At 36.1% G+C, this 26610-nt stretch overlaps 1 protein-coding gene across 1 annotated transcript in view; it reads left to right on the top strand.

Moving 5' to 3' along the window:
• LRP1B (LDL receptor related protein 1B) overlaps window positions 1–26610 on the top strand; it is a 744151-nt gene that overhangs the window by 484025 nt on the left and 233516 nt on the right. The window contains exons 19-25 of the mRNA XM_063341107.1: window positions 2667–2747; window positions 4057–4224; window positions 6139–6321; window positions 13098–13298; window positions 15731–15976; window positions 23021–23218; window positions 24608–24812. Of these exons, the coding sequence (XP_063197177.1) occupies window positions 2667–2747; window positions 4057–4224; window positions 6139–6321; window positions 13098–13298; window positions 15731–15976; window positions 23021–23218; window positions 24608–24812 (1282 nt within the window). The remainder of the gene's footprint in view (window positions 1–2666; window positions 2748–4056; window positions 4225–6138; window positions 6322–13097; window positions 13299–15730; window positions 15977–23020; window positions 23219–24607; window positions 24813–26610) is intronic.

Here is a 26610-nt window from a genome sequence, read left to right on the forward strand (position 1 = left end):
TTGTCTCCTTTTGATTCAAGAACTTAAGCATACTTATAGTGGCATAGTGCTGGGGTGAGCAGGACTGGAAAGATAATGCTAGCATCATAACGCATACACTTTGTCATAAGATACAACCAGATTTACTAAGAAGCATGACATTTCTGAAGAAAATGTGAAAAGAGACCCTCTTTATTTTTCTGCTGCTTTCATAAAGGAAACAAGACCTGTGGTCACTTTTTGTGTCCATCTGTTTATCAGTTTGTTGTCATACCATTTGTAACAAAAGGGTGAAAGAAGTCTCAAAGAACCAGAGTTTTACAAAACAGCTGGATAGCAGAGAGAAACGAGATCGGTGTCTACACTGTGGAGAGACTTCCCTGTGAGCTCAAGAGGCACCATTCTTGCTTTCTTTGTCTGCAGGGCAATCAGCACAGGGATGGCTGTGAATCAGCTACAGGATGTTCGTCTATTTTCTGTGAAATATGAAAGGGAAGGAGTACTGGGGAGACCACAGGGACAAGGAGGGGAGGTATTGTGCCTGTCCTCTAGGATGTGAGAGGGAGCTGTGGATGATGGTGGAGGCTGGGGCTATGAGAAGCAAACACTGGAGATAGTGCAAAACATCCTTGGAAAGGCTGTGGTGGGCTGAGGGTAATCACAATTCATTTTAATTAGTTTCAGTCTCTTTATACAGGTCTTGTTGGGTAGACAGATGAACATTAAAAAAAATAAAGTCATGAAGACATTCATGTATGGTTAAGGGGAAAATTAGTTAAATTTGTGGGGAAATTATTGAACAGATAAAAAGCTAAATTAAAAATTGCTTTCAGCTTTGCTTGGAGCGTTTAAGGTACTTAAGTATCTAAGTACCATCGTAGTTGCACATCTCCATTATTTGTCTTGGAACAGATTTCTGTTCTCACTGTAATGCGTTCCTCCAGGAAAAACAGCTTTTTCTCTCTTTTGTTAAATTAAAAAAAACAAACAAAAAAACCCCAACAAACAAACAAACAAAAACAAACAAAAAAACCAAAACAAAACACAAACCAAAGCCCACAACCTTTTCTAGGCGTTATTGACAAAGTGTTGTCATAAGTGCTAACTTTTCTTCGCACCTTTTTCTGAGTTGAAGCAGAATAATCACTTCAGTCTTGGGATGTTCTTGGTGATCTCTAAATATTACTGTTTGATGTAGCTGGTATGATTTGGTGTTTCATGTGTCACTTTTTTAGGCCAAAACTTTCCCTGAGTTTCTGGTAAAAGAAAAAAAAAAAACACAAACAAAAAAACCCCAAAACCAAACAAACAAACAAAAAAACCCCAACAACTTTTGAATTAACTTTAAAATGTTATCTGCACCAAAGAGGGCAAGAGACAGCGAACCCAAGTCAGAAATTCATTGACTGTTTCAATTCTTGTCCTTAAGAAAAGTTGATGTGGCATGTTTTTAAAGTTTAGAAGAACTCTTCAGTACTAATTACATGGCCTAATTCTCAAAATCATTGTGAAGCTTAGCTTGGTAGTCTCAGTTGTGACAACACTAGAAGAACCCAATCTAGCTGGAGCAACTTAATGAGAAATACACTTGGAGATTTGTTCTAATCTTGGGCACTTTTGGTGTGGCTGACAGGACTACGCATGATTTTGGATGTTTCTTTCTGTTGCGTTTAGAATGTACTGTGCAGGAACTTCCAACCTGAAATCCTTCAGTGAAGGACAGACACCTTGAAGTAGCAGTTCAGGCAGATCGTTCACATTGTCGTCTTTGGTTTGCATTAGATATCAGTTACTGAGAGGTGTCTTATTCTCTTGATGGTCTGTATAGAGAATTTAGACTCTTTCTTATTCCTTTTGAATAAAGTTAGACTTTTAGATTGTTTCCTATGAAATGCTAGGTTTTGTAAAGTAGATTTTTCCAAACTGGGTGAGTGCAAGCGCTGTTTAAAATGTTAGTGGTATGAATACACGTGCCTAGCTATGTCATTGGTTTTAGAAGAAAAAGAAGTCTGAAAAAATTAGTTGTTCCATGCAGAAGCATATCAAACAATTATAAAAACAAATCTCTGATATAGAGGAGTCTCTATGAATGTTATTGGCTCGGTTTTCTACTGCTTTTACTGGAATGCTTGGAAGAAATGATTGTAAATACTGACATTTTACTTTTGGATTGTATTATGTCAGTGTACAGCAACTTTGTCTTGACTGTTCTGCTTTGTTCTTAGCCTTCTCATATTATAGTCTTCCATTTCCTGTCTTTTACTGTCAGTGTTATTGCAATTGGAGAACTTTTTTATATAAATAAACACATTGAAAATATGGTTTGTATCACTCATCAGGCTATAATATTTAGTTGTGATGTACAATATAGGTGTAAATATTAGCATGCTTGGTGGTAGAGACAACCGTGGTCTGATGGGAATATAGGATCATGTTGTATGACGCAGAGTAATGCATTTCAATGGTATGTGTTGAGAAAGGATAGGGTTTGGACTAATATTTACAGTTAAAAGCCTTTTTATCATCTTTTTTTGGTGTCTCACCTTTTTCTCCTCCCCAGATTAAATATCTGGCAGGTGCAAATGTTTAATACAATACACTTGTGTAATTTATGCATGTAGGAGAGTGGAAGAATTAAAGAGGATATACATTAAATAGTTCTTATTTCTTTTTGAACACTTTCGCAGAATTCCCAACGTGTGAGCCACTAACTCAATTTATATGCAAAAATGGAAGGTGCATTAGCAGCAAATGGCTATGTGATTCAGGCAAGTATCAAGCGTTCTATATCTGAAATGAATATGGGAGATGTTACATAAATATTGCTTTGATGCTCACTCTTTTCTTCTGAAACTGATATTGCTAGTTTGGCTTGTAAGTGGTCAGAGAATAAATACAGCGTTTTTAAATTACTGGCCTGGCCTAGAGAGCAGCAATAATAAGCTTTACATAAGGAATGATGCAGTGGATACGGTAATAGTTACAAATAGTATATTCTGTAGAAAGAAGTGTGGTGTAAACTTTCATTACTAAAAAAAAAAAAGGCAGCTAAGTTATTGCTTATGAAAGCTTTTTGTACTTTTAGAAAGCAAAATAGTTCCAGTGGCCAAAATATCTGATTTCTGTTTGTGGGCAAGTTCAAATTAATAAATAGCATCCTCAAGAGCAAAGCCTAGGAAGACTTTACAATGTAGTTATTTCTTTTGTCTGAAAGAGCACATATTTGAATGACAGCTGTTCAAATGAATCTTCTCTTGGAGCTTGTGATATGGGCGCGATGACACATCACTCCTAATAACGTTGGGTTGGTTCTACATCCACCGTAGCATTTCAATATTACCATAATCTTATGAGGCTGACAGGGATTCATAGCCGTAAATGGACAAATTCTCCAAATTGTCACAGTGTGCTTACTGAAATTCTGTGCAAGGAGACCCTACAGTGTTTACCTGACATATTTATCTTTTCCCTCCCTTGGTGATCACAATCAAATTACAGGAACTGCCTTAAGATTGTTGTAATGACTACAACATTAAAGTAATGAGAAACTACATTGCACCCTTATTTATGTGCTGTCGTTCTCCACCTTGCACTGTTGCAAGTACATGGAAACGACATTTGGAAAACTACTGAAAAGAAATTCTGACATCAGGTTTCCATTTTGGTTTCTGTGAAGCTCTGTGTGTGTGCGTGCTTAACTGTCTAAGTTAACTTAACGAATCACTGAGGATAAAGTAAAACCACTGTGTTTGAAAGCCTGTGTAGTTACATGACTAAAGAAATGAAGAGAATCTACAGCCTTCTCATGCTTACTGGTGTCTGTGATTGAATAAATGTGAATAAGTGTAAGGGGTTAGACTGTCCAACATGACGGAGAGCCAAGTGCTGTTGGTAAATTAGAGTTAAGGAGTTACTTCTATCAGAAATAATTTTACCATATGCCTGTGTCAGTAAACATACTAATTTTATTTACTGCATGTTATTTTTCTCTTGCCTTCTTGGAAATATCTTCTTCTCCTCGCATCTTTTATTCACATTTTTTACCTTTTAAAATAATAAAAATAATACTATTTGCAGATGACGACTGTGGTGATGGAAGTGATGAACTAGGCTGTATTCACTCGTGTTCTGCTGATCAGTTCAGATGTTATAATGGTAGATGTATCCCAAGTCATTGGGCGTGTGATGGTGACAATGACTGTGGAGATTTCAGTGATGAAACCAAAACAAACTGCAGCAAGGAAGGTTAGCGTTTTTTTTTCTTCCCACATTTTAATACTTATAGACACAGAGAGTGCTTTATGATAAATACAGAGGACCCGTCTTCAGTGAATGGAAAAAGAGAAAATGCTTTTAACCTTGGTAAAGGTTGGAATGGAAAATATGTCAAGCATAATATGATAATATAGAAGTGTATTATAGAAGAAGAAGGTATTTGAAAACAAAATGGGTATTATATTGAGATAAGTTTTGTAGTTTTACTATACTGAATTATGCTAAATGTGATGCTTTTCCTTTTACAGAGATGCATGCTGCCTAGATAAAGAGGTACTAAGCAGCATTCCTTAAGTTACTGTTTATATTTTCTGGGGTTTTTTATGCAGTAACACTAATTTTTGTCTGATGCATGTTGTTTTTTTCAAGTGTTACTAAAGCATAAAAATGTTTTAACAAACTACATTCCTGTTTAAATGCAACAGATGATTGTATTTATTTGGGTGGGGGGCGAAGGGGAGGATGCTTGTACCAAAGGATAAAGAATAATCAGATAAGAATGAGGGAATATTTTTATTTCATATTTTTCTCATAGTGATTTGTCCACAACAAAGTAAATTTACACAATTTTATTGGTTCTTTCTCATAAGTTTATATTCTAAGTCTAGCTGCAAACCTCATATAAATAGATGAATTAGCAGAATGCTGTGCAGGAGTAGTGTAAAGTCCTTATTTTTTTATATATTTAGGAAGGTTATTATTATTTTTTATCTGTATCAAAATAATTGTTCTGGACCTAAACTATTCACTTTCCTCCCTGTTCATGTCTATCTCAGAGCTTAAAGCCCTGCTCTATCTTTTTATACAATACCATGTTAAGTTGGGATGTGCAGCTGTCTCTGAAATAGCACAGTTATTGTCAGTTCGTACATCTTCTGTGTCCTGCTCTGCTACGTGACGTACACGTGTCCAGCACCTTGGCTTTCCTCTATTTACAATGGAATGCAAGAATGCAGAAAGTTTAGAGAAAAAGAAAAATACAGCAACTTTTAATAAAATAAACCATATATTTATAGACAGTCCTATAAGACTTTATTTAGATGCTTTTTGGTACAAACAGGAATGTATAGGTTTATCATTACTTTAAAATATATGTAATTGTCATTAGTAAGTTATGAAATGCTAGAAACGCTCACAGTGGTAATAGTTTGGGAAAAGGAGGGCAAGGATAAAATTGAAAAGGACACAATCTAGAAAATACTTAGAGAATTGACTATGTGATGAATAATTAAAATCATAATAATATAATAATCATCATAATAAAATCATAATAATTAAAACATAGTTTTTATGTTTTGAAACATTCAAGACTAATTTCATAGCTGCACTGAACTGAAGTTCACTGCTGTGGAATTCAGAAAGGCTACAACTAGTCTGTCAGTGCTGTCATAGCACAAGGCAGGCAGGTGTCGGAGCCAGAATTCTTGTGGCAGTAGAGCAAAGATGTGACCTTTCAAGTTTTGTGAAGTTGGAGATGGACCTTGTTGGAAAAAAGATGAGAATGAAGAAAGAGGAGGGAATGTAACTTGAAGGTGAGAGGCGGGGCTAACGAAGCACCAGGAAAACTTCATCAGCCTTGGTCCTCCTTACATCTCCAAATGAGTTCTTGTCTGAAAGCTATGCAAAAAAAAATAAAATAAAAATTGGTATTTACCTTGAAACTGTAGTGGAGGGGGGAAGTGGAGGGAGTGAGCAGGATAAGAAAGAGCTTATCTGAAGCTCTTGTTGGAGTGCTGGGTTAGAAAGGATTAATGAGCTTTGAGTGTTGTGCCTGTGACTCTGAATTTGGCTTTGATTAGGAAGGAGGATTCTAAGGCATTGTAGACTTGGAGTGGAAAAAACTCACGTGAGCAAGTTCTTCAATGTAATTCTTCTTTTTCTAAGAAACTCCCTCCCCTGGAAGATGCAATGGGAAGGAATTTCAGTGCAGTCCTGACGGGAACTGTGTTCCTGAGTTGTGGCGCTGTGATGGAGAAAAGGATTGTGAAGATGGTAGTGATGAAAAGGGCTGTAATGGAACTATACGACTTTGTGATGAAAAAACAAAGTTCTCCTGCAAGAGTACAGGTATGTGCTTGCAGATACATTTACTCAGTGTGTCTGTGTGTCTGTCTGTGTGATTTGATCACATATCTACTATTTGAATAATGCTTTTAATGTTTAATACTACTGAAGTGATGTTACTTACTGTACTTACACCAGGAAAAGAATATGAATATACTTCTCTTAACCCGTTTTCTCATTTACAATATAAAATTGATGGGGTTTGAGATTACTTAAAGCTGAAAGTGTTCTGTATGATAGTACCTCAAACCAAATACTTAATTGTAGCATTTACTAGCTTCAAAGTCCAAGTATTTTTGTCTGTTTTCCATCTTGGCCCTATAAGTAAGTTGGTTGAAATGGTATAAAGTAATTAGGTAGAAGACTTCAAAGAATTAGAACTACATCACTGGAAATTCGAACCACAATATCGTAAGAAAAATAAATTCTTTGAGAATGTTTAAAATAAAATTTTGCTAAGTATACTTTATTAAAAAATGTGGAAAGAATGTGAAAATCTTTACATGAGGATATTTTGCAAAATAATAGAACATTTTCTTCAGGGACAGTGTAGTTAAGGAAGAAATTAATATATGTCAGCATTGTATTAATCTTTTTACAATTTCTTCAAAGCTTAATCAAATACTGGAGGTAAAATAACCTTTAAAAGCAAAATTTAGTTCAGGATATAATAAGTAGTAATATCGTTGCCATTAGGCAACTATAATTATTACAGGAAAGGAGAATCCATTCTAATGCCTGTGTGCATAGCATTATCATGCGAGGCGTGATAAATGTTGCAGTCTAGTTACGAGCGCTCTGTCCAAAAGTATTTGTGAACGTGTATGGATACAGTAAAATACTTTATTCAAATCTATACTGTGAACTGAGAGTTCCTTTTTAATAAGTGAACTACTTTAGAACATGTTAGAAAAGCTTAGAAAAGGAGGTTTGTTACTACTTTGGTTTTAAAGTTAGAGAAATCATGATGTCCGGATAAACAAATAGGAAATACCGAACTTTGTCTAATCAAAACATTTCCTTTTGTGTTTTTACAGTTTCCATAAAGATGCATAGAACAAGTAGCAGTTAAACGAAATAGCTTCAATAACTAAAAAGGGATTATTCACTTTTAATAGAATGGTCCATTTCCTGAAATAGGCTGATAGAAACCCTGACACAGGAAATACTCTTCTTCCTGGTACTGTCTTTTTCCTAGTGCATAAATGGGGAAAAGGTCTTAAACTACGCTGCCTCATTATGCACTTACCTATGTTTACAGTCATATTGCAAGGAGGGCAGTATCTCAGTTTACAGGATGAAGGATGAAATGTGACTTCTCTAGCTGCATATATAAGTACAGAAAAAAAAATAGAATTTCATCAAACACTTGCTAAATTCAAAGGTATATGTCTTTGATTTAGAGGTAGATGCAATCATGCTTCTTGCTTCTTTGGAAACATCATTTTAGGAATCAGTTGTGACACTTTCATCCATAATTTTTTCTTTCACTATTTTCCTTCCATCAGTTCTGGAAGGAGCAAGATTGTTGGTCTGGGGGAGGCATGTTGGTAATGCATTGGAACAGAAAACAAAAAAAACAAATTTTTGTTTAGCTACTTTTCAATTTAATTCCATATGGTGGGACAAATGAGTAATGCGTTTATAAGAAATAGTTTCTGTCACAATCCGTTCAGTTTTCAGACTAAACATCCTATTCCCTGTGGATTATTCTAAAGAAATAATACTGTCTGGCGTCCACATTCATAAGAATTGGTCACATGAGGAGCAACTGGGTAATTCTCCCCTTATAGATTGCTAGGTGGTGACATCTGATTTCCTAATACAAAATAAGATGGGTCTGGGTAGGAATGTGTGTATGGGGGGAGGTGAAACAGCCGATACATCTTGAGGGACATGACAGTTGGTGAGAACAGTAATAGTGAAGTGTTACTGCCCACTTTTTTGCTTACGTCTTTTTTGTTTTATGGCTGTAAGTAGTAACTGCAAGGTCTTTCCATACTGTAGTTTTTGTTTGCTCTGGTTAATCTGTCACAATGCCACAGGCCTGAGTGTCGTGTTACAATTACAGCTTTTGTTAGCCTTCAGACAAAAGTGATTTTTCTGCTTAGAGGAATGTTGGTCTCAAGAACCCATCATATCCAGCCCCTTTTCTGATATGCACTTAAGAATATCCAATCAGAGGGTATTCTGTAACTTATATAGATAGCATTTTAATAATTTACCTCTAATAGTTGAACGTTTTTTTCCTAATAAGTCGTGTGAATCTTTGCTCCAAGCTTAGTTGATTGTCTTCATCTTTTCACTGGTGTAAAAATCTTTTGTGTATTGGAAGACTTCTGTCATATGTCTCCTTAACCACATTTTTTGTTAAATAAACAAATACTTTTCTTTTTCCCTCACATGTCTTCTATTTTTATTTTATATTTGTAAACCTTTAGTATTCTTGTTCATCTCACTGGAACTGTCCCGCCTCTGCAATTCGTGAGCTGTGGTATCCAAAGTCAACCAAAATGCTGCGGGGTATTTGAGTTAACAGATGTCACAATGACGTTTCTAGTTTCTTCAAAAACATCACGTGGTTGTTTGTGGTGATATGTGATGAAAAATATACTAGAGCTTCTGCAGCAGTAGGATATGACATGCAATAACTACCTGATTGAGATTGACCTGTTGGGCTGCTTCTAGGTAGTTATTCTCTGCTTTTAAATTAGATTAGACTTCTTTTAAATTAGACTAGACTAAATTAGATTAGACTAAGATCCAGCTTCCTACTTTAAATTCTGATTCTGTCCTCCAAAAATTATTACAGGCATGTACTTCAAATCACTTTTATGGGCTACATAAATCTATCCTTTTTATTACATTGTCCTACTTTGCAGTTAGTAGTACTGGGCCAAGAGCAGAATCTGTGCAATCTCACTTAAAAAGTCAACTAATTACTGTAATGATCATAATCAAGTACTAAGTACTTTTGTGAAGACAAATGCAAGAGAGCCATGAATACTTCAGTTTTGTAAGCAGTAGATCTGAACTGTATTGTGTATTTGTCATACTTACTGCTTTTTTTTTTATTTCTTTCAAGAAGCAGTTCATTTTGTATCTTACCATTTTAATGCTGCCCTATGGGCTATTATTTTGTACTTCTTTTTTCTCACATGTTAATAATATACTAGAGGGGGGGAAAATGAGGGAAGAAGTAAGATTTCTTTGGAATGGAAAATAAGGAATGTACATAGAGCAGAAATAAAGTCAAGGGGTGATTGCCGTAGTGATACTGGAATAGGGCAGTAGCGATAGCGCTGTCTGAATGGGGAGTGTAAGTCAAGATACAAGTATGTGACAAGTAGAGAAGAATGGAGAGATGTTAATACTGAGGAAGGCTGGGAAGGAAGGCTTTTCGAGAAAGAAGATGATGAAGAAATTGGTAGGGCTGCCCTACAGTTTATGTGAAGGCTGATGAGGAGGAAAGGGTGGAGATATGGCATGAGAAGAGTTTTGGAAGAGGAGAACACTCAGAACATCAGAATGGGAAGCATGGAGGAGTTCAAAGGGTGGGTGGAAAGGGTATCAGTTATAAGGTGGGTTTACCAGCGTTGCTTCCTCTTGTTCCCTCCCTGCTCCGTGTCCTCTCTCACTTTTAGATCTTTAGAGCTGCACATCTTGTACAACTACTTTAATAACCTTATGAAGATAATGATTGTTCAGAATGATGAAATTTCTGACTGGAGGGGTGAATTCTGTTGACATTAAAAATTTAAACTAAAAGAAACCACCAAAGCAAGTAAATTAGAAAATGGTATATGCTGTTCCAATACTGGTTTTATCCTCAGTTCATGTTATCGTTGTTTTCTGTGGTAACAGCTGTCTTTTTTTTAGGTGCAGAATTTTTTTCTTCTGTCTCATCCAAGAGACATTTATAAACACCTGCTTTCTACTAAAAGCTTTTAAATACCAGAAATTATTATGTTCTTGAAACAAAGTAGTTCAGTCTAAGTCTCAGGTTTGTCCTAAAAGACAAGCAAGATCATTGACCATCACAACATTTTATTAAATATGTCAGATTAGAACATTCTTTCATTTTGATAGAAATGAGATCAGGTCCATTCTGTAGGTTAGGAAGGCATTACAGCTTTAGGCAGTAAGAAATAAGTGTAAGAGGAAACTGAATGGAATTAACGCTCCACCAAAGTAGTTTTCCTATAATTGAATATATAATCTGTCGAAAAACTTCCTGGGCTCAATATCCCAACAAAGACTGAACGGTATACAAGAACTTAATTCTGTTATACTTGCTGGTATTTGTAAGAAATAAAAAAATGTTGGAGAAGCATTTGGATCTGGCTTGCCCACATACTTGTTGCTTCAGAACTTCTGATTCACTGCTTTACGTGTATATCTTCTGTGTTAACACAGAAGAGCTATGGAAAAGAACAGATATATCCATTGAGGCAATTAATTTGTGATGGAATCTTACTAAAAAGGTTCCTAGAAACCAAAAATGTGAATTTCAATAAGGGGCAATAAATAATATCAGTGAATTTTAAGTAATGATTTGAAGACAGTCATAATACTTCATTAAGTATATCTCTAGAATTTTGGCAAAGATTAATTCCTTGAAAGTATATTCTGCTTAAGAACATGTCATGGCTATCATAGTGGAAGATGAATCTTTTATTATAAAATATATCTTCATTAAGGTAAGAGAAAGGCAGGAAAACTGATTAGCGCTGTAAATATTTGTATGTATAAAAGATTAAAAAACAGATTAAGAGCTGTCCTGGAAGCAATGTCAGTTTACTCTGGGATCTGGTTAGCTTGCTTGATGGTGTTTTTCATTAGCATTCATTCTACTGCTGTGTTATAATATATAAAATCAATGATCATTTCAAGATAATAATGAATATGGACACTTTTTTGAAACACTTGTGATTGCATAAACTGCATGTAGATAATACAGACAGCTTTGCTTCCTTGTGTCAGTGCAATTCTGTCTTTTCAGTGTAGGATATTTGGGACATTGACCACTACAGAAAATGGCGAAAGCTTTTCAATCTAATTGACACCATTCCCTATTTAAGTTTTCCAGGTGATTTTTCACTGGTAAAATTATGTTGTGTTTGAAACTGCACTCACGGTAGATGAAGGTTCACTTCCTGCTTTTCTTCTCCAAAAGTGAAGGCAGTCTCACATTTGCCTTGTGAGACGTTGCAGAAATGTATTTTTTTCCATTGGTCTGGTTTCACTGTGTTTTATTCCACTGTCATTCTGTGAGGACGACGGCACCCTTCCCATTAAAAGAAGACGAAAATAGCAAACGGAAAGCATTACACTAATCTTAAGCAAATATTTGTTTTAAAGGAAATTGAAAACTACTACTATATTATGGCAGAGAGTAGAGTTATGGTTAGGGGAGAGTTGCTACATTGTGTGGACAACTGCACGGAATTGGAGGTGGTTTTATATTGAACCACGTCATGGGCGATACAGAGTAAAAGACAGCCTGTAGCAGATTTGACACTGAAGGTTTATTAAAGAACCAAGAAGATTAGAGTTTTACCCGAATTGATTATCTCACACGCTTACTTCCTTGCTTCCCCCATAAAGTCATAATCAGTCTCGATTTCTTACTGAGAAGATTGCTGCCAAACTGGGACGGTTGGGCACCAAGTTGTGTCAGATCATGCTGTGCAACAGTTTCAGTTATCAGTCTCAGGCATCACCAATTACTCATCCACCAGCATTGCTGTCAACAGATCCAAACGTTTCCAGGATCTCCAGTCTCCTGTCCCAGTCTGATTTTCCCTACCTAAATAGTTTATAGGCAGAAACACTGTGCAAGATCAGCTTCCTTAACTCATGGTTCTGCCTGTTGTGTCTTTATTAACTGGAGAATAAATGCCAGTTCTGAACATGCCACTTCTGTTCAGTCTAGGTGTTATCAAAATTTAGAAGTAGCCCCTACTGGTTGTAACTAGCAAGTCACAAGTTTATGCTTGAGAGCTGAAAAATTGTTTGGGACAGGAGCACACACAGACACATACCTGCATTGACAATCTTGGTTATTTTTCACCTATTAAAATCCCTGGCTTGGGTGATTCGAACTTAATACCTGTATGTTTTCTAAAGATCATAACTCCTTTCTCAGTCAAGAGATGTCTTGCATCTCTGAACAATGATGGTCAGCACAAAAGTGGAATTTTTTTTCCCCCTTTTAAGGAGTGAAGGAAATGATCTGGACCCTGGTTTGATAAAACTGAAATCATGTAAGAAGTTTCATCTGCTGTAGTTTTGTCTAAAAGCTGATCCTTTATCTGACATAATCTGGGAATGTATTGGGTATACTTCCTAGAAAGATTTTTGTTTCTCAAAGCCATGCTTATAAAGTCAGATGTTGAAACATTGCTCCTATGGAAGGCTGTTGGAGTAGACAGTAAAGAGAAAGAGATGAAGAAAAGCAGGAAAAAAAAAAGTTAAAACATTTTAGTATAATTTTGATATATTTAACAGATTATGAGGATATGTCCTGCCTGCGTGCAGTTCTGTTCAGTGTAGGAATGATTAGGATTGATGTTTTTTGGAAAATTAGACTGTCAACGCTGATGTGGATGATGCTTCAGAGTATAAGTACAAGTTGGTTTCTTTCTGCTCATCTAAGAGGAAAGTGCTATTAATAGAAAAGCATAATAAAAAAGAATATCTGTGTATTGTTACTGAAGGTTTTTTCTAAAGTGTGCTTCCAGTCTGATTTCCTGTGTTTATTGTCTCTTTTCTCCAAGGGAGATGCATTAGCAAAGCGTGGCTATGTGATGGCGATATTGATTGTGAGGATCAGTCTGATGAGGATAATTGCGAGGGCTATATGTGTGGACCACCAAAATACCCTTGTGCTAATGATACCTCCATCTGCCTACAGCCTGAGAAGCTCTGCAATGGGAGAAGAGATTGTCCTGATGGATCTGATGAAGGCGATCTTTGTGGTACTACTTTCAGACACATTTTCCTGATTATTCTTCATATTGTCTGTCACAATACTTACTATTGAAAAAACAGTTCTGACGTTAATCTGCCTGAAACTTTGTCACAGTGTAGCCTATGTGAGGATTTTTACTTAATTTAAAACATACTGGGTTGTGCTTTAAGTATTAGTTTTCTTCAAATAAGGGAAAACATAGTTCCTTAGGTAAGTTTTTAATTTCCTAACGCCTTAAAACTCTCCTGGAGGTAAACAATTTAAAAGGCTCTGGTATATATTAAAGGGTTTAAGCTAATTTGCAGTTCTCTCCAACTACAGAAGCTTGAGTTGGTAAAATCCTGGCTGTAGCTGTGTAGGAGTTTGTGAAGAAATGCATTGGGATGACTAGGAGGAGTTAACATGTCTCCCTGATGCTGGTGTTGAAAGGATTTCAGGGCATGTCAGATAATGTAGGTTATCTCAGCAAAATTATATTCAGTAAAAAATGTACAAAAGTAGTTTTATAAATCTAACAGAAATATAACAGATAACCTAATTGAATTATTCTAAAATATATGCAAAGATAAAATGAATAGATTTTAAAAGAGCTTATAATACTATAGCAGTAGTGGTGTACTATAGTGATGGTTTAGGGATAGAAGTGAAACGTGGTTTGTAGGAAAAACTTAAGTAATTTTATAATTCTTTTTTATTATATCAACAACTTGCCGCTCCTCACTGACCTTGCTTTGCATAAAATATTTTACGATCTCCAGCATTGCTACAAAGCATTTGGAGATGTTTGCAAGGTTTTTCACCCTCTAGGATCTATCTTTACTAGGAGCCCCTGCGCTGGGCTAAGCGCAGCTGCTCAGCACAGGAGGCAGAGTTCACTGGCTGGGCAACAGCTGCTGCAGGATGTGGCAGAGAGATCTTCACGCTGTCCCGCTCTCTTGGTCCGCGGACTACTGTGAGACGGGATCTTAAATTCACTGCTCCTCTGGAATATGTTAAGATTATGTTGTAGCCATAAGTCCTCTGAGAGCTACATATGGATCCCATGCTGGCTAGATTCCAGGGGAAAGAAATTATAGCATAAGGTCATTTATATTATTTCTATGCCATTTCGGTGCCCATTATGACATCTATATCCTGTTGAATACTGTACAGGGCCAAGCTTGGGTTTTCACGGTTATTTTCTAGATGCTGTGTTATTGGTCAACAGGTATCTCAGCAGTTATTAAGTATTTATTTTTAGTATTATTTAGTATTTATTTATTATTTAGTTTTTTTTAGTATTTTTTTTTAGTATTTAGTTTTAAAGCATACCTAAGCATAAACTGAAGGGCAAAATGTGGGATGCTGAGCAACACATTTGCATGTTAGACACATTAAGGAGCTTCATTCTTTCTGTGATGATAAAAAAAGCCCTGAAAAACCAAACCTGAAATCTGAACTGTTAGAAGGCCTTTTCTTTCCCTTTTTTTTTGAGTGGGAAGGAAATAGTTCTATGGAAAACTGTTGTATTTCTTACTTTCATCACAAGTGAGCAAGGCTTTCAGAGACTTCTTAGAATCAAACAAAATAACTACAGACACAAGTAGATTAAAAAATCAAAGTGAAGCCTAGTTTCCAGTGCAACAACAGACCAGTTTGGCCCTCCCATTGATTCCCTGGATATCGCTAGTACTATGAGGTAAGGAGTAGTTCTATGCTTTTTTGCTCCAGAGGTCACAAAATTTCTCATAGACACAATTATCATGCTTTTAACGCAGATGCTTTAAAGGTTTCACAAATCACCTTCAATTCATTTAGCAGAGCTTTGCAAATCAGTTACCTGCAGAATATAATGTGAGAGCACCGACACAGAGAATACAGAAGTACTGTCCACTAGCTGTTTTGGAAAAGGAGGAGAAAAAAATCCTGATATTTACTACATATTTGTACATGTTTCTTTGACAAGTTACTTGTGATGCAGACCTGTAGGACGTAAGAGTTGGAGCCTTGTCCCTGAAAGGTCAAGTGGCTGGAAGCAAGGGGGAAGTACTTGGGAAAGTATGCTTTCCCCAATGCACAGAGCATCCCAAATGATGCTCTGTGCATCAGTTTTTGATCACCATTGAAGATGGTTGAGCTATAATGGTCTTTGAACTGACTGTATGGACACTCTTTAATTATTAATGAATTAATAATATGCACGAAAGTCTGAAAATGTACATGCATTGTACATCTGCTATGCTGAAATCTTGAAAGGTTGCAGTAAAGCTACCACGCTGGATACTTACAAATTAGATAATTTAAAAATTAAATATAGAAAGCTGTTTAAAAAATTTAAAATTCAGCTTGCGTTTCTTGAGTAGCCTTTTATGCATTTTGGTTGACGTGGTGACTTTAAGAATATACAATATAACTGACAGCCCTTACAGACCTTAATGGGTTTTTTCCATGTTATTTCAGATGAATGTTCACTCAACAATGGTGGATGTAGCCATCAATGTTCTGTGGTTCCTGGAGGAAGAATTGTGTGCTCCTGCCCTGCAGGATTCAGTCTCAGTATAGACAACAAAACTTGTGAGATTATGGATTACTGTACCAAGCACCTGAAGTGTAGCCAAGTATGTGAACAGCATAAAAATACTGTCAAGTGCTCATGTTACGAAGGCTGGAAGCTCAGTAAGGATGGAGAAAATTGCATTAGTACTGGTAAGTTGAAATTCCGTCAATTTTCCATATTCCAGGTATTAATAGCTGTTATATCCATTTAGTGAGAGGTTATTTCCTTCCTTTATTTTTTAATAAGAAATGTAGGCTTGGGTTATCCAAGTGTGGGGCTGATGGCAATCTGAAGAACTCACTAAAACTGTCCCTATCCTTGATGCAGGATGAAGGGGTATTGCAATGTTAGTTCCTTGCTTATAAGACTTCCTAAGAATTTTAATACCAAATAATGTCTAAGCTGTTTGAAGTTTTATACAGTTTTCATGTATGTTTAATATGCGCGGAGATATATATGCAAGCGTGTGTATCTATATATGGAATATGAGGGAGGGATTTTCTATGTACTTTGAAGAAACGGATCAATCTGTGACGTCATGGTATTGGTCAGTTTTACTTGACGGTTCAGAAGTTTAATTTTGCAACTACGTGCACACACACGTAGTCAATTATCTACTGCCTGTTAGCATTCACAATTTAAGCTAATTTTTCACGTGTGACATTCTGTTACTTTTTTTGGCATCAGTAAGTCCGTTCAGCTCACTAATCAAGAAGAAAACCGACATAAGCCAAAATAGGAGAGAGGAACGCATTCCCCTCATTGCTCAGTACCGATATGGACTGAAGCACGATTTAGAAAACACGGGTCTTTTCAAGTGCAGTGTCAATGTGTGTGTAAACACAAACATGTATGTGCAGTATAGACTGGCATCACATCTTTACCTCCTGTGTAGGGATTTAAAAATATCATTGATTTTGCTGTCTTCATTTTCAAAATTTCCGTTTAAGATTCTTTGATATTTTTATTCTTTATTATTGTTATTCATTGATGGTATCTTATCAATTCTGAATAGAAATATCCCCCAACTTATTTGGATATTTCCTAATTCAATAGATATCATGATTAAGATATTCTTGATTTATTCCAGATACTCAGCATTTCCTCAGACAAATCACATGAAAAAACTCTGAATCAGTAAGCTAGAAATAAAAGCCCAAGTTTCCTATTCCTACTCACCTGAAATAATTTAGTAGTTAGTAGGCAACTTAATGGTCCATATTTCAGAAAAGGCAAATTCTGCTTTGACAATGTTTGAGCTAATTTACAAAACATTTTAGAACTTTGTTAGAGTAGTAATGAAGCCCATAATTTACTTATGGCCAAAATATCTATTGCATGTAATAAAAATAATGTTTCTTTTTGGGAAACAATGAATAATTAAAATTTAGTTTTATGTCATGGATGTTCTCTTAAATTACACATCTTGCCTTTGAGCTATTCTTTCAATTCATTAAGAATGTGGTTTGCATTAATCAGACTGGAATAACTTGTTATAATTTCCAGAATGGTCTCCCAATTGAGTCTTTGTGTCTCCATAATTGTTACTATCACATGTAAATAGTTACTACTTCAGCATGAGATCAGGAATCTATGCTGTTCAGTCATTACTGAGCTATGCTGATAGTCTCTCAAATCATCCTTCACTGGCATATTGCTGTGGTTCTGTATGTCTGAACCTTATTTTATTGCTGTTAAAATTCTTATTTTATGGCACTGCTTTAGTCTTATTCTCTTTGACTTTTGATTAATCTGATTTGTTTTATTATGGACATTTCCAGTAATTCAAAAAGTGCATTCTTACTGGATTACAGAAATGAAATGATTAAAAGCATTTAAAAAACGTTAGTAATGTAGTGGAGGAAAGCTTGAAAGAAGCTTTAAATTAAAGCAGATAGAAAAGTCTGGTATTTGGAAGGGAGAAAACCCCAAAGTGAAATATAGTCACTTGTACTGAAAAGTAAGGAAAGTGAGACTAGACTTTCTCAGGTTTTCTTAAGCGTGTGAGATAGTTCGGCTTAATGTTTACTGATGTTGGTGAGAAGCTGAAGTTACAAATTGATTTTTACAGACTTTCGCAAAGAATGTAGTATTTAATATATGATCTGAGACCAGTGATGTCAGCTGGTATAAAGAAAAAATGATACCTTTCTTTAAAAACTGTAAAGATACTATCCTAATACCATCAGAGCTGCAACAAAATTATTCCGTATTAAATATGACATATGCTTTTATAGCCACTAATACTCTTGACCCCTTTCAGTTTATTTCATTTGAAAGGCATGATAAATACTCTGAAGGACAGGTCCTCCGATACTTTAGTTATTGACTATGTGAACAGCATTTTAGTAAAGTGAGCACAATTTTGGTCTCATTTGTGAATCTGTTAGCCTCAAAATGTCCATACCATTTATGTCTCTCTGCATGAGATCTTAAATGAACATAAAATAAAGAAAAAAAGCTTTCAAGTACTATTACAAGTAGAGTTCAAAGTGATCTTACGAAGATAAACAGTCCGCCGAATGCCAAACTACTTCTTCAATAATACCGGTTGGTATAAAGTAATTCTTAGAAGAGCCATAGTGATTTAAAGTGCCTTGAACCGGGAGTAGATGTCTATTATATTAGAGCAGTAACTAATAATCATTTTTCCAGGAGAAAAAAAATTACTCAGAGGAGAATGATTACCTTGCCCTTACATACTTTTTTTTTTTTTTTTTTTGCTATCTAAAATAGCACTTCCCTATATGCAGTCAAACATTTCACTAGCAGGCAGCAATACCCTGTAAAGTTGGTATGCAACACTTCGCTTTTTCAAAATATTGTAAAAACATTTACTTGAGTGTCCATCAGAAATCTAATGGGAATATGAATACTTAAGATGCAGTAATGTATGGGATTTATTTTTTTTGTATGATGTGTTTGTCAGAGGAATCAAATAGCGTGTTTTTCAGAAGAGCCTAATGAATTACGAGAAAAATATAATGGAATGGAATAATACGGAAATAAATTGCTTGAATTAAGCAGTTCTTTTCTTTATAGTTTCTCTTTCAATGTTTCTTTCAATGTTTTTTCTCTTAGTTTTCCCTTACTTCTGCTTATGTTTTCTTCATTTTTTGAGGGTTTTAAGTGTTGAAGTGTTTTTCTCCTTCAGAGTTTCTTCACTTTCCTTATCTCTTGTTTTCATCTAGTTTTCTTGTTGCTGTTCTGGCACGTGTACTGTTACATTGCTGACTGCCCAAAGACTAAATCTTTCATTCACATTTAAATTTGTATTGATTGAACTAGAAGTATACTATAGAGCTCCATTAGTCAGATAGAAAGTCAATATAAATTATATATTTTCATACTCTTCTTCCTAGTTTCTGTTGGAACACATTTCAAAATAAGTTGTGCTGATACATTGCACTTGAACTCTTTTAGATGATAATAAGCATACAGAAAAAAAACCTGTTCTTGAAAGGTATTTAAATTCCATGTTTATGTTCAGCCTTTCAGAATTTGGTGTAATAAAAGTTAGATGAATTCAGAAACACTTAGCTTAGTATAGATTTAGTTAAAAATGACTGTCAACCTTTTCTAAGCTGTGGGAACTCTGCTATGTGACTCGATACGTGTATTCGGAAAAAAGCATGATGTATCTGTATGTTTGATCTGTTTTAGCTGGGTTTAAATTCAGTTTTGTTAGACTTTCCAGATAGCTTTCAATACTAAAATGGGGGTTGGGTGGTCCAGTCCTCTCTGAGCAATGTCAAACGTTTAATGATTATTTCTTTTTTGGACTCTTTATGAAGTTATCATTTTCCTTTGAGGTAAATTTCATAAAAGCCCAGTGTAGGTTGCTTGCTGTGTGACTGCTGTTACGCTAAGCTTCCATTAGCGTTTTTCCCAAGAAAGAATTTTAAATTAAAACCACTGGAGAAGGTGAAGCATTATTTTTTCTATACGATCTTTTTCGAGGGCATTGTTTAGGCAGTTTTCTTCTATCAGAATTTTTTCTTACAACTGTTAAAGCAGTTCATGCCTTATGTTTATGTCATATATTTTATACACTTACCTATATAGTGAAAAAGCTTGGTGCCTTCATGAAATCAGAAGGTACAGAAATGTATGATTTTTCTCTAATAAATTGTTAACAATTACTTTTCTTTTAAAAAAGTTTTAAAGAATGGAATCGATAACCATTATATTGAATTGAGTTAAAGTGAGATTTTATGAAAATACTCTTAATCAGTTGGTAAAATAAAAAGTGTTTGTGCTCAATTTCCAGAAAAGGAATCAAGGTGGGAAAATATCAAATTTTTGTTTTATACGGTGATGGAAGCATTACTGTAAATAAAATTGATTCGATTCAGTCTGAAAATTCTAAGTCACTATAATATAGTACATTTTATACAGTCATTGAATGATAAGTTCATGATAAGGAAGGAAGATCAAAGGCTATCTAATACTGCCGTTGTTTATCTGCTTCTATAGATCTTCAAGACACCTTCAGTGGTGAACTCCAAGTTTCCCAGGGGTGAGATGTTTCAGTGCCTCATTCTCCTGAAAAGCTTTTTTCTAGTCTTTTTGAGTCTTCCTACTCCAGTTTAAGCCCTTAATCCTTGGCCTACTTCTTATTTATATAGAAAACAATGGGTTTCCCATTTTCAATTCATCAGACTTTTATGTCTTTGGAGAATTTTATGTGCTTCCACTTATCATCTTATTCTGTTGTTTTTTAAACTGCGCAATTCCACTTTGCTCATTCTTTCCTTGCAGGCCATACTTTCTAGACCTCTTACAACGCTTCCTGATTTCCTCTTGCATTCCTGTAGTTGATTCACATCCTTCTTTATGAGCTGTGCTCAGAACAGGGTACAGTATTGTAGACTGCCTTCACCAAAGCTTAGAGGAGGAAGTGGAAGGGTTATGTCGTATTTATTTCAAGTGCAAACCTAATTTTCTAGATTCTTTCCAACAGATGTGATATCCCATCAGTTGTATACTCAATTTTATGCAGCTTATTATCCTTGAAACGTGGTACTTGGTACACATACAATAATACAATTCTAGACTCCAGTCATCCAGGCTACAGTGATTGATTGCTACGTTAGGTGAAGCAGAGTGGTGGCTGGACTCTGGCTCACAACTCAGCAGCCAGGCAATAATTACTGCTATCCGTTTGGTAATATTTAAATAGCCTTATCGTAGAGGAACCTATGTAAAACTGCTTTCTGTCTGCTTTCTGAATTCTTTCCAGAGAAATTTTGCAGTGCAATGCGTTGTCTTGTTTGTTGCATTATCAATCATCGTTTTGTTTTATGTAGTATCACATCTGTGACTTGACTGTATATCAGCCACAGTAACCAAGGATCTGAATTTACATCTTTGCATTAAGGGGGGGAGTAAGAAAGGTGTGTGGGGGGGGGAAGCAGCATATGACCTGCTTATTTAAACCAAAATGTCCAAATAAAGAAAATGGCGTTACTTTGCCTACACATATTTCTTACCCATTTCTTCTTGTTGATTTACATTCATAAGTATTATACCTTAAATTTGTCAAGATCCCATTGAACTCTAACCCTTTTCATCAGTGTACTTGAGAATTTGCACTGTAAGTTACGTGGCTTAAGCTAGACTTCCTCTACTTTGAATGAAAAAGTCCCTTCCAACATAGCACAGATTTATTAGATTTCTTTTTTCCGTTGTGGTGCTAATTACTGAGAAACATAAAAGAAGCTACTGGCGACGTTCATCATGTATGTTCTTATGCATTGGAGTTGCCCAAAAAACAGTATGTGAGTAGCTTGTGGTCTCCTGCGTAATAGCTGCCAATTTATCAGAAATTGGGAAGTGCCATTAAAGCGTTTCTCAGGTTCGGATAACTGGTACTTGTGAAATAGCTACAAACGTCAGTGATCCTGTTCTTTGTTAAATTATTAAACTACTGCAGAGCTTTGAAAAATTGGCTTTGCAGAAAGTAATTCATTGCTTTAACAAATAGGAGGATCATTTGGAAAGTCCAAGCCAGATTATGAACAAGTACTTCAAGAGCAGAAACATAGCTCTACTGAGGTACCTGCTTAATTTACATCATCACAGATAAAGTAATCTGTATGTGCCATGGTTATCGGGAGAAGACCATGAAATTAAACTCTTCCAAAAGAGGTGTATAAGCATCTTTCTATTTGGTGATAACTTGGGTGACATTTTCTTTGAATATTTTAGAAGAACAATGCAATATTGCCTATTGCCATAAACTGCCAATAATCTGTCTTCTATATAAAATGGAGGTTTAATTGTATAGAAAACAATACCCCCAGTATCATTTGTATTTCACTCCAGGAGAAAGAATTGGGGGGAGGAGGAGAAGATTGGTGTGAAAAACTTTCTGTATTAAAGTGGATATGCTGAGTTGATTCAACAGTTAAAGAATGCATTTTTTGTCTTTCTAGTTTGCTTTTGGTCAAACAGCTACTTGTTTGAAATTTTTTTCCTAATCTAATATATGCAAGAACGATAATAAAAAAAATCAATTTTGTAGTATGGTTGACATATGTAGAGAGCATTTAGAGATATTTATGTATAATTTACTATAAACTCACAGGCACAAATAATCTAGCATTCATTGAATAGCAAAGGAAAGAGAATTTTAGGAGTAGTTGTATTTGTGATGGGGTGTATCAATAATCATATAAAATGTTCATTTCCTTGCTTAGTAGTCTAGGGTGAGGGTTGTGGGTTTTTTTTTTAAGAAATTCAATTGAAAACAAAGGTATGTTAAATATATTTTAGTAAATTGTTTCAATTAACTGGCATTTGAAACAACGTATAATTTTGATGGATTAATTTTTTCTGAAACTTTTGAGAAAACAGATTCTGATTTTGTTAACGTGACTTTTTAAAGCTTTAATTATGGACTCCTTGTTGATAGAGCTACAAAACACAGTTCAGTTAGTTGAGTTTGATATTCTAGAATTTAATGTTTGATATTATCTGTAGTTGGGATCAAAGATAATGCTAGAAGGGAAAAATGAGAAGTCTGTGGGACTAAAAATGCATTTGAAAGACTCCTTATCAGAAGATGAATTGTTCTAATCATCTGTTTCTCCTCATAAAGTATTCTCTTGGTCTTATTCTACTTGTCGTTTATATCAATATGTAACAATATCTTTTTCATTATTTTGAAATGTATAATCTTCTGCTTCCAGATCCGTTTGAGGCTTTCATAATTTTTTCCATTCGACATGAGATCAGAAAAATCGATCTTCACAAACGTGACTACAGCCTCTTAGTTCCTGGTTTAAGAAATACAATAGCACTTGATTTTCATTTCAGTCAGAGTTTACTGTACTGGACTGATGTGGTAGAGGACAAAATTTACAGAGGCAAGCTCTCTGATACTGGAGGTATGAATTTAATCTATAATTTCTTAACAGTAAGAACAACTGCCATTACAGGATAGGCAATAGGCTATAGGAGGAAGAAAATGGCAAATGAAAAGGGCTGATATTTCTTCCTGGTCCAATGAGTGCAGTATTCTTTTTTGGTTTGGTTTGTTGTTTTTTTCATTTTTTTGTAGTTTACCTTCACCTTATTAAAAAGTATAAGAGTCTATAAGACATCTGATAAATTATCTCCTCTCACTAGGTGAAAGACTTTGCTTCAAAATTGTATTGCGTTCAGCAAGACTTGTACTTTGCCCTGATGACATAATTATGGCCTATACTTCAATATAATCTCATAATACGTACAAAACTGTTCTAAAACCTGTTCTTTGTTGAAGTGTATAATCAGCTGGTTTCATTCCTGCATGAGCTAACAGGCATAAGCATGTTTAACTTGCTTCTGTAAAAATTCACATATGCGTTCGCGCGTATGTTCTCAGACACATTTGGTTTTTTGTTTCCTTGGTTTTTTTCTTCTCCTTAGTAGATGGCATTTGTGGGTATTTTTATATCCACAGACCCAGACCATGAAAGAAATATCCTGCACTGCTAAGTATGTAAAGACAGCCAAAGATTTCCCACTTTCATTAATGGTTGTGGTGTTTGTATGAAACCAGTAAAGTAATCTATTGTCGTCTCGCTGTATTATAATCACACTGTACCAGAACCCAAGTGACTTCTGTGCTGGATTAAAACAAAACAATAATTTACTCCCTCAGTCTTGCAGCTGTCAAGAGCTAACTTGCAACTGCAAAAAGCAGCCTTCATGGAAGTCCTCAGGGCTAACAGAATGCTTCTGCAGTTGTCCTTTGTGTGAAAAACTTTGAGACCCTCCAGACATTCTGGAGGGGTCAGCTGTTTTTAGACAGTGACAGTATGAATTGTGCATGTGAATTCAAAGGAACAAAGTAAGGTGATTTGTTGTAGAGCTTTTAAATATATGTAGTCCAAACAGGGTTCTCCCTGCCATTTCTGTCTTCATCACAATCTTTCAGTTTTCTCTTTTTCTGATTGGGAAAGAACTGAAATAGAGCTGCATGAGTTTTATCTAGTACGTCTAGTCTCTGGGAGGCAAAGCATGAGCGTGTCTTTCACAGATGCTGCGGAAGAGGTCCCTGGTAATAAGGCACATGCACGTCTCCTGTCTTACTCTTCATGTGATCTCTGACCTTTATTGAAAGTTTCAGAGCTCTGGTTACTTACTAAAGCATCAAAGAACTAAAAATTTCTATTGCTGTGGAATGAAGTTGATTTGGATATTTGTATGTCCATGTTCACTATATCAGACTCTGCATTAGTTCTTTAAGACTCTCTCTTTCTCCCCCCTTCCCCCTTTCTTTTTTTTTTAAGGTGTTAGTGCCATTGAGGTCGTAGTACAACATGGCCTGGCCACACCTGAAGGTCTTACTGTAGATTGGATTGCAGGAAACATATATTGGATAGACAGCAATTTGGATCAAATTGAAGTAGCAAAACTAGATGGAACTTTGAGAACAACATTAATAGCAGGAGCTATGGAACACCCGAGGGCTATTGCTTTGGATCCCAGATACGGGTAATTAGAAAAAAGTTACTTTTTCGTGTTGCAAAGTATTTTAAAGACAGGTTTAAGTGTGGGATTTTGATTTCCTTTTCTCTGTGAGTTATAGTTCCTAATTTGTCTTTAACAGTTCTTGAAAGTCTATGTTGAGTGAAATACAATCCACTATTAGTGTGTTTTGCCCCAATGAAAAGGGTTAAGAAAAACTGTCAGTTCAATTCTGTATTGAAATACAAAAATTTTGTGGTTCTTGGAGTTAGAGCAGTGTTTTGAGGCTATATGAAACTACAAACTCATTACAGAAACCCCGTTACCCAATATTGCATGTAGCCATATCCTTTTAGAGTGACCAAAAGGTAATGGTCTATAGCTACATCCTCTTCTCATAATTATTATTCTTTCAGAGAATAAAATAAAAAAATTTAAAAAAAAAAAATGTGGCCAAAACCAATATAAATTACAATGAGTTTGCAGAATCAGCGTGTTTAACTTTCTTTAGGAACCGGCTATGGTCTAGCATTTGTCTTCACTGAATATTTATTTTGGAAACGCTGCTGTGGACGTAAAAATATAAGTAGGTAAAGGTCCCAGATTCTGGGACCTGGGGTCCCTCTGGGACCTAAAATTCTGAATTAGGAAGTACTTGCTTTAATGAAAGGACCATGCCCTCACAATTCAGGTGCTAGAAAGCTTATTTACAGAGTGCATCACTTATCTATAGAGATCTTTAAAAAGAGACATCCTGTTGGCAGAAGAATTGGCAGATAAGCTGTTCAAATTAAATGGTTGGGGGTGGGGGGGGAATCAAATCGCCACTCTTCCTGAAACTGAAGGCTTAATCTGCCTTTTGAAAAGCTAGAAGCAATTTTGTGCTACATTTTGTTAGAAGTGAGGAAGGAGTAGAATCTTTGAACGCAGATGGGAACAGCTCTTCAATCTTTTCACAAATAAATATGAATAAACAAACATTGATGATTCAAAGTAGATGGCGAGGCTGCCATAGCTCCATGCCTTTGATTCCAAGCTGCAGTGAGGCTGTATTCCCAGTCCCCACGCACACAGATGCACATATACATAAATGTGTGTACACATACACATGTCTGGCAACAAAGGTGACACTCTCAGCATTGACACAAACAAACAGCACCAGTGGTTTTATCCTGTTAACCTCTCTGGCTGTTAAGGATGAAGGTCTTTTAGTGGGAAATATATATGTATATATAAAATGGATTCTTCCAGGAGCTGGGTTTAGACAGTCAGCCTACCCAGCGGTTGGCCCCAGGATCGCTGGGCTGCCCCACCGCTGACTCCAGGACACATGAGCCCTTGAGGCTGCAGCCCCACACCAGCTGCTGGTGGGGATTCCACCACATGCGCTGCTGTAGCTGGGTGTAGGCACCCGGTCCTACCCAGCAGCTAGCCCTGGATCCTCGCTGTCCCCAGCTGCCACGCACACACAGACACATAAATGTCTCTCAGCCAGGTCCCAGACCTCATGGTCTCTCTGCCAGTTGGCCTGGACCCCCGGTCCCTCTGGTAACCAACTCCCCCAGGTGCCTTGCTCCCAAAGACACATGCATGCATCTGGCTGCCAAGCCACTTAACCCCTCCCAGCAGTTAGTCTGGCTTTGCCTTTGCCAGGGATCCCACGCTGACGTGCACACCCTCGCTCGCTCCGGTGGCTGGCACCCCGGAAGTACAGGCCCTAGGACCTGTTGTCTGGCTCCAGCTGCTGGCACACAGCTGTCTGTACACACAGTGCACACGGAGCAGAGACACGCACCCACGGAGACAGAAATGGAGTTTAGCAGGA

The sequence above is a fragment of the Chroicocephalus ridibundus genome, chromosome 7, assembly GCF_963924245.1.
Source record: "Chroicocephalus ridibundus chromosome 7, bChrRid1.1, whole genome shotgun sequence".
Lineage (NCBI taxonomy): Eukaryota > Metazoa > Chordata > Aves > Charadriiformes > Laridae > Chroicocephalus > Chroicocephalus ridibundus.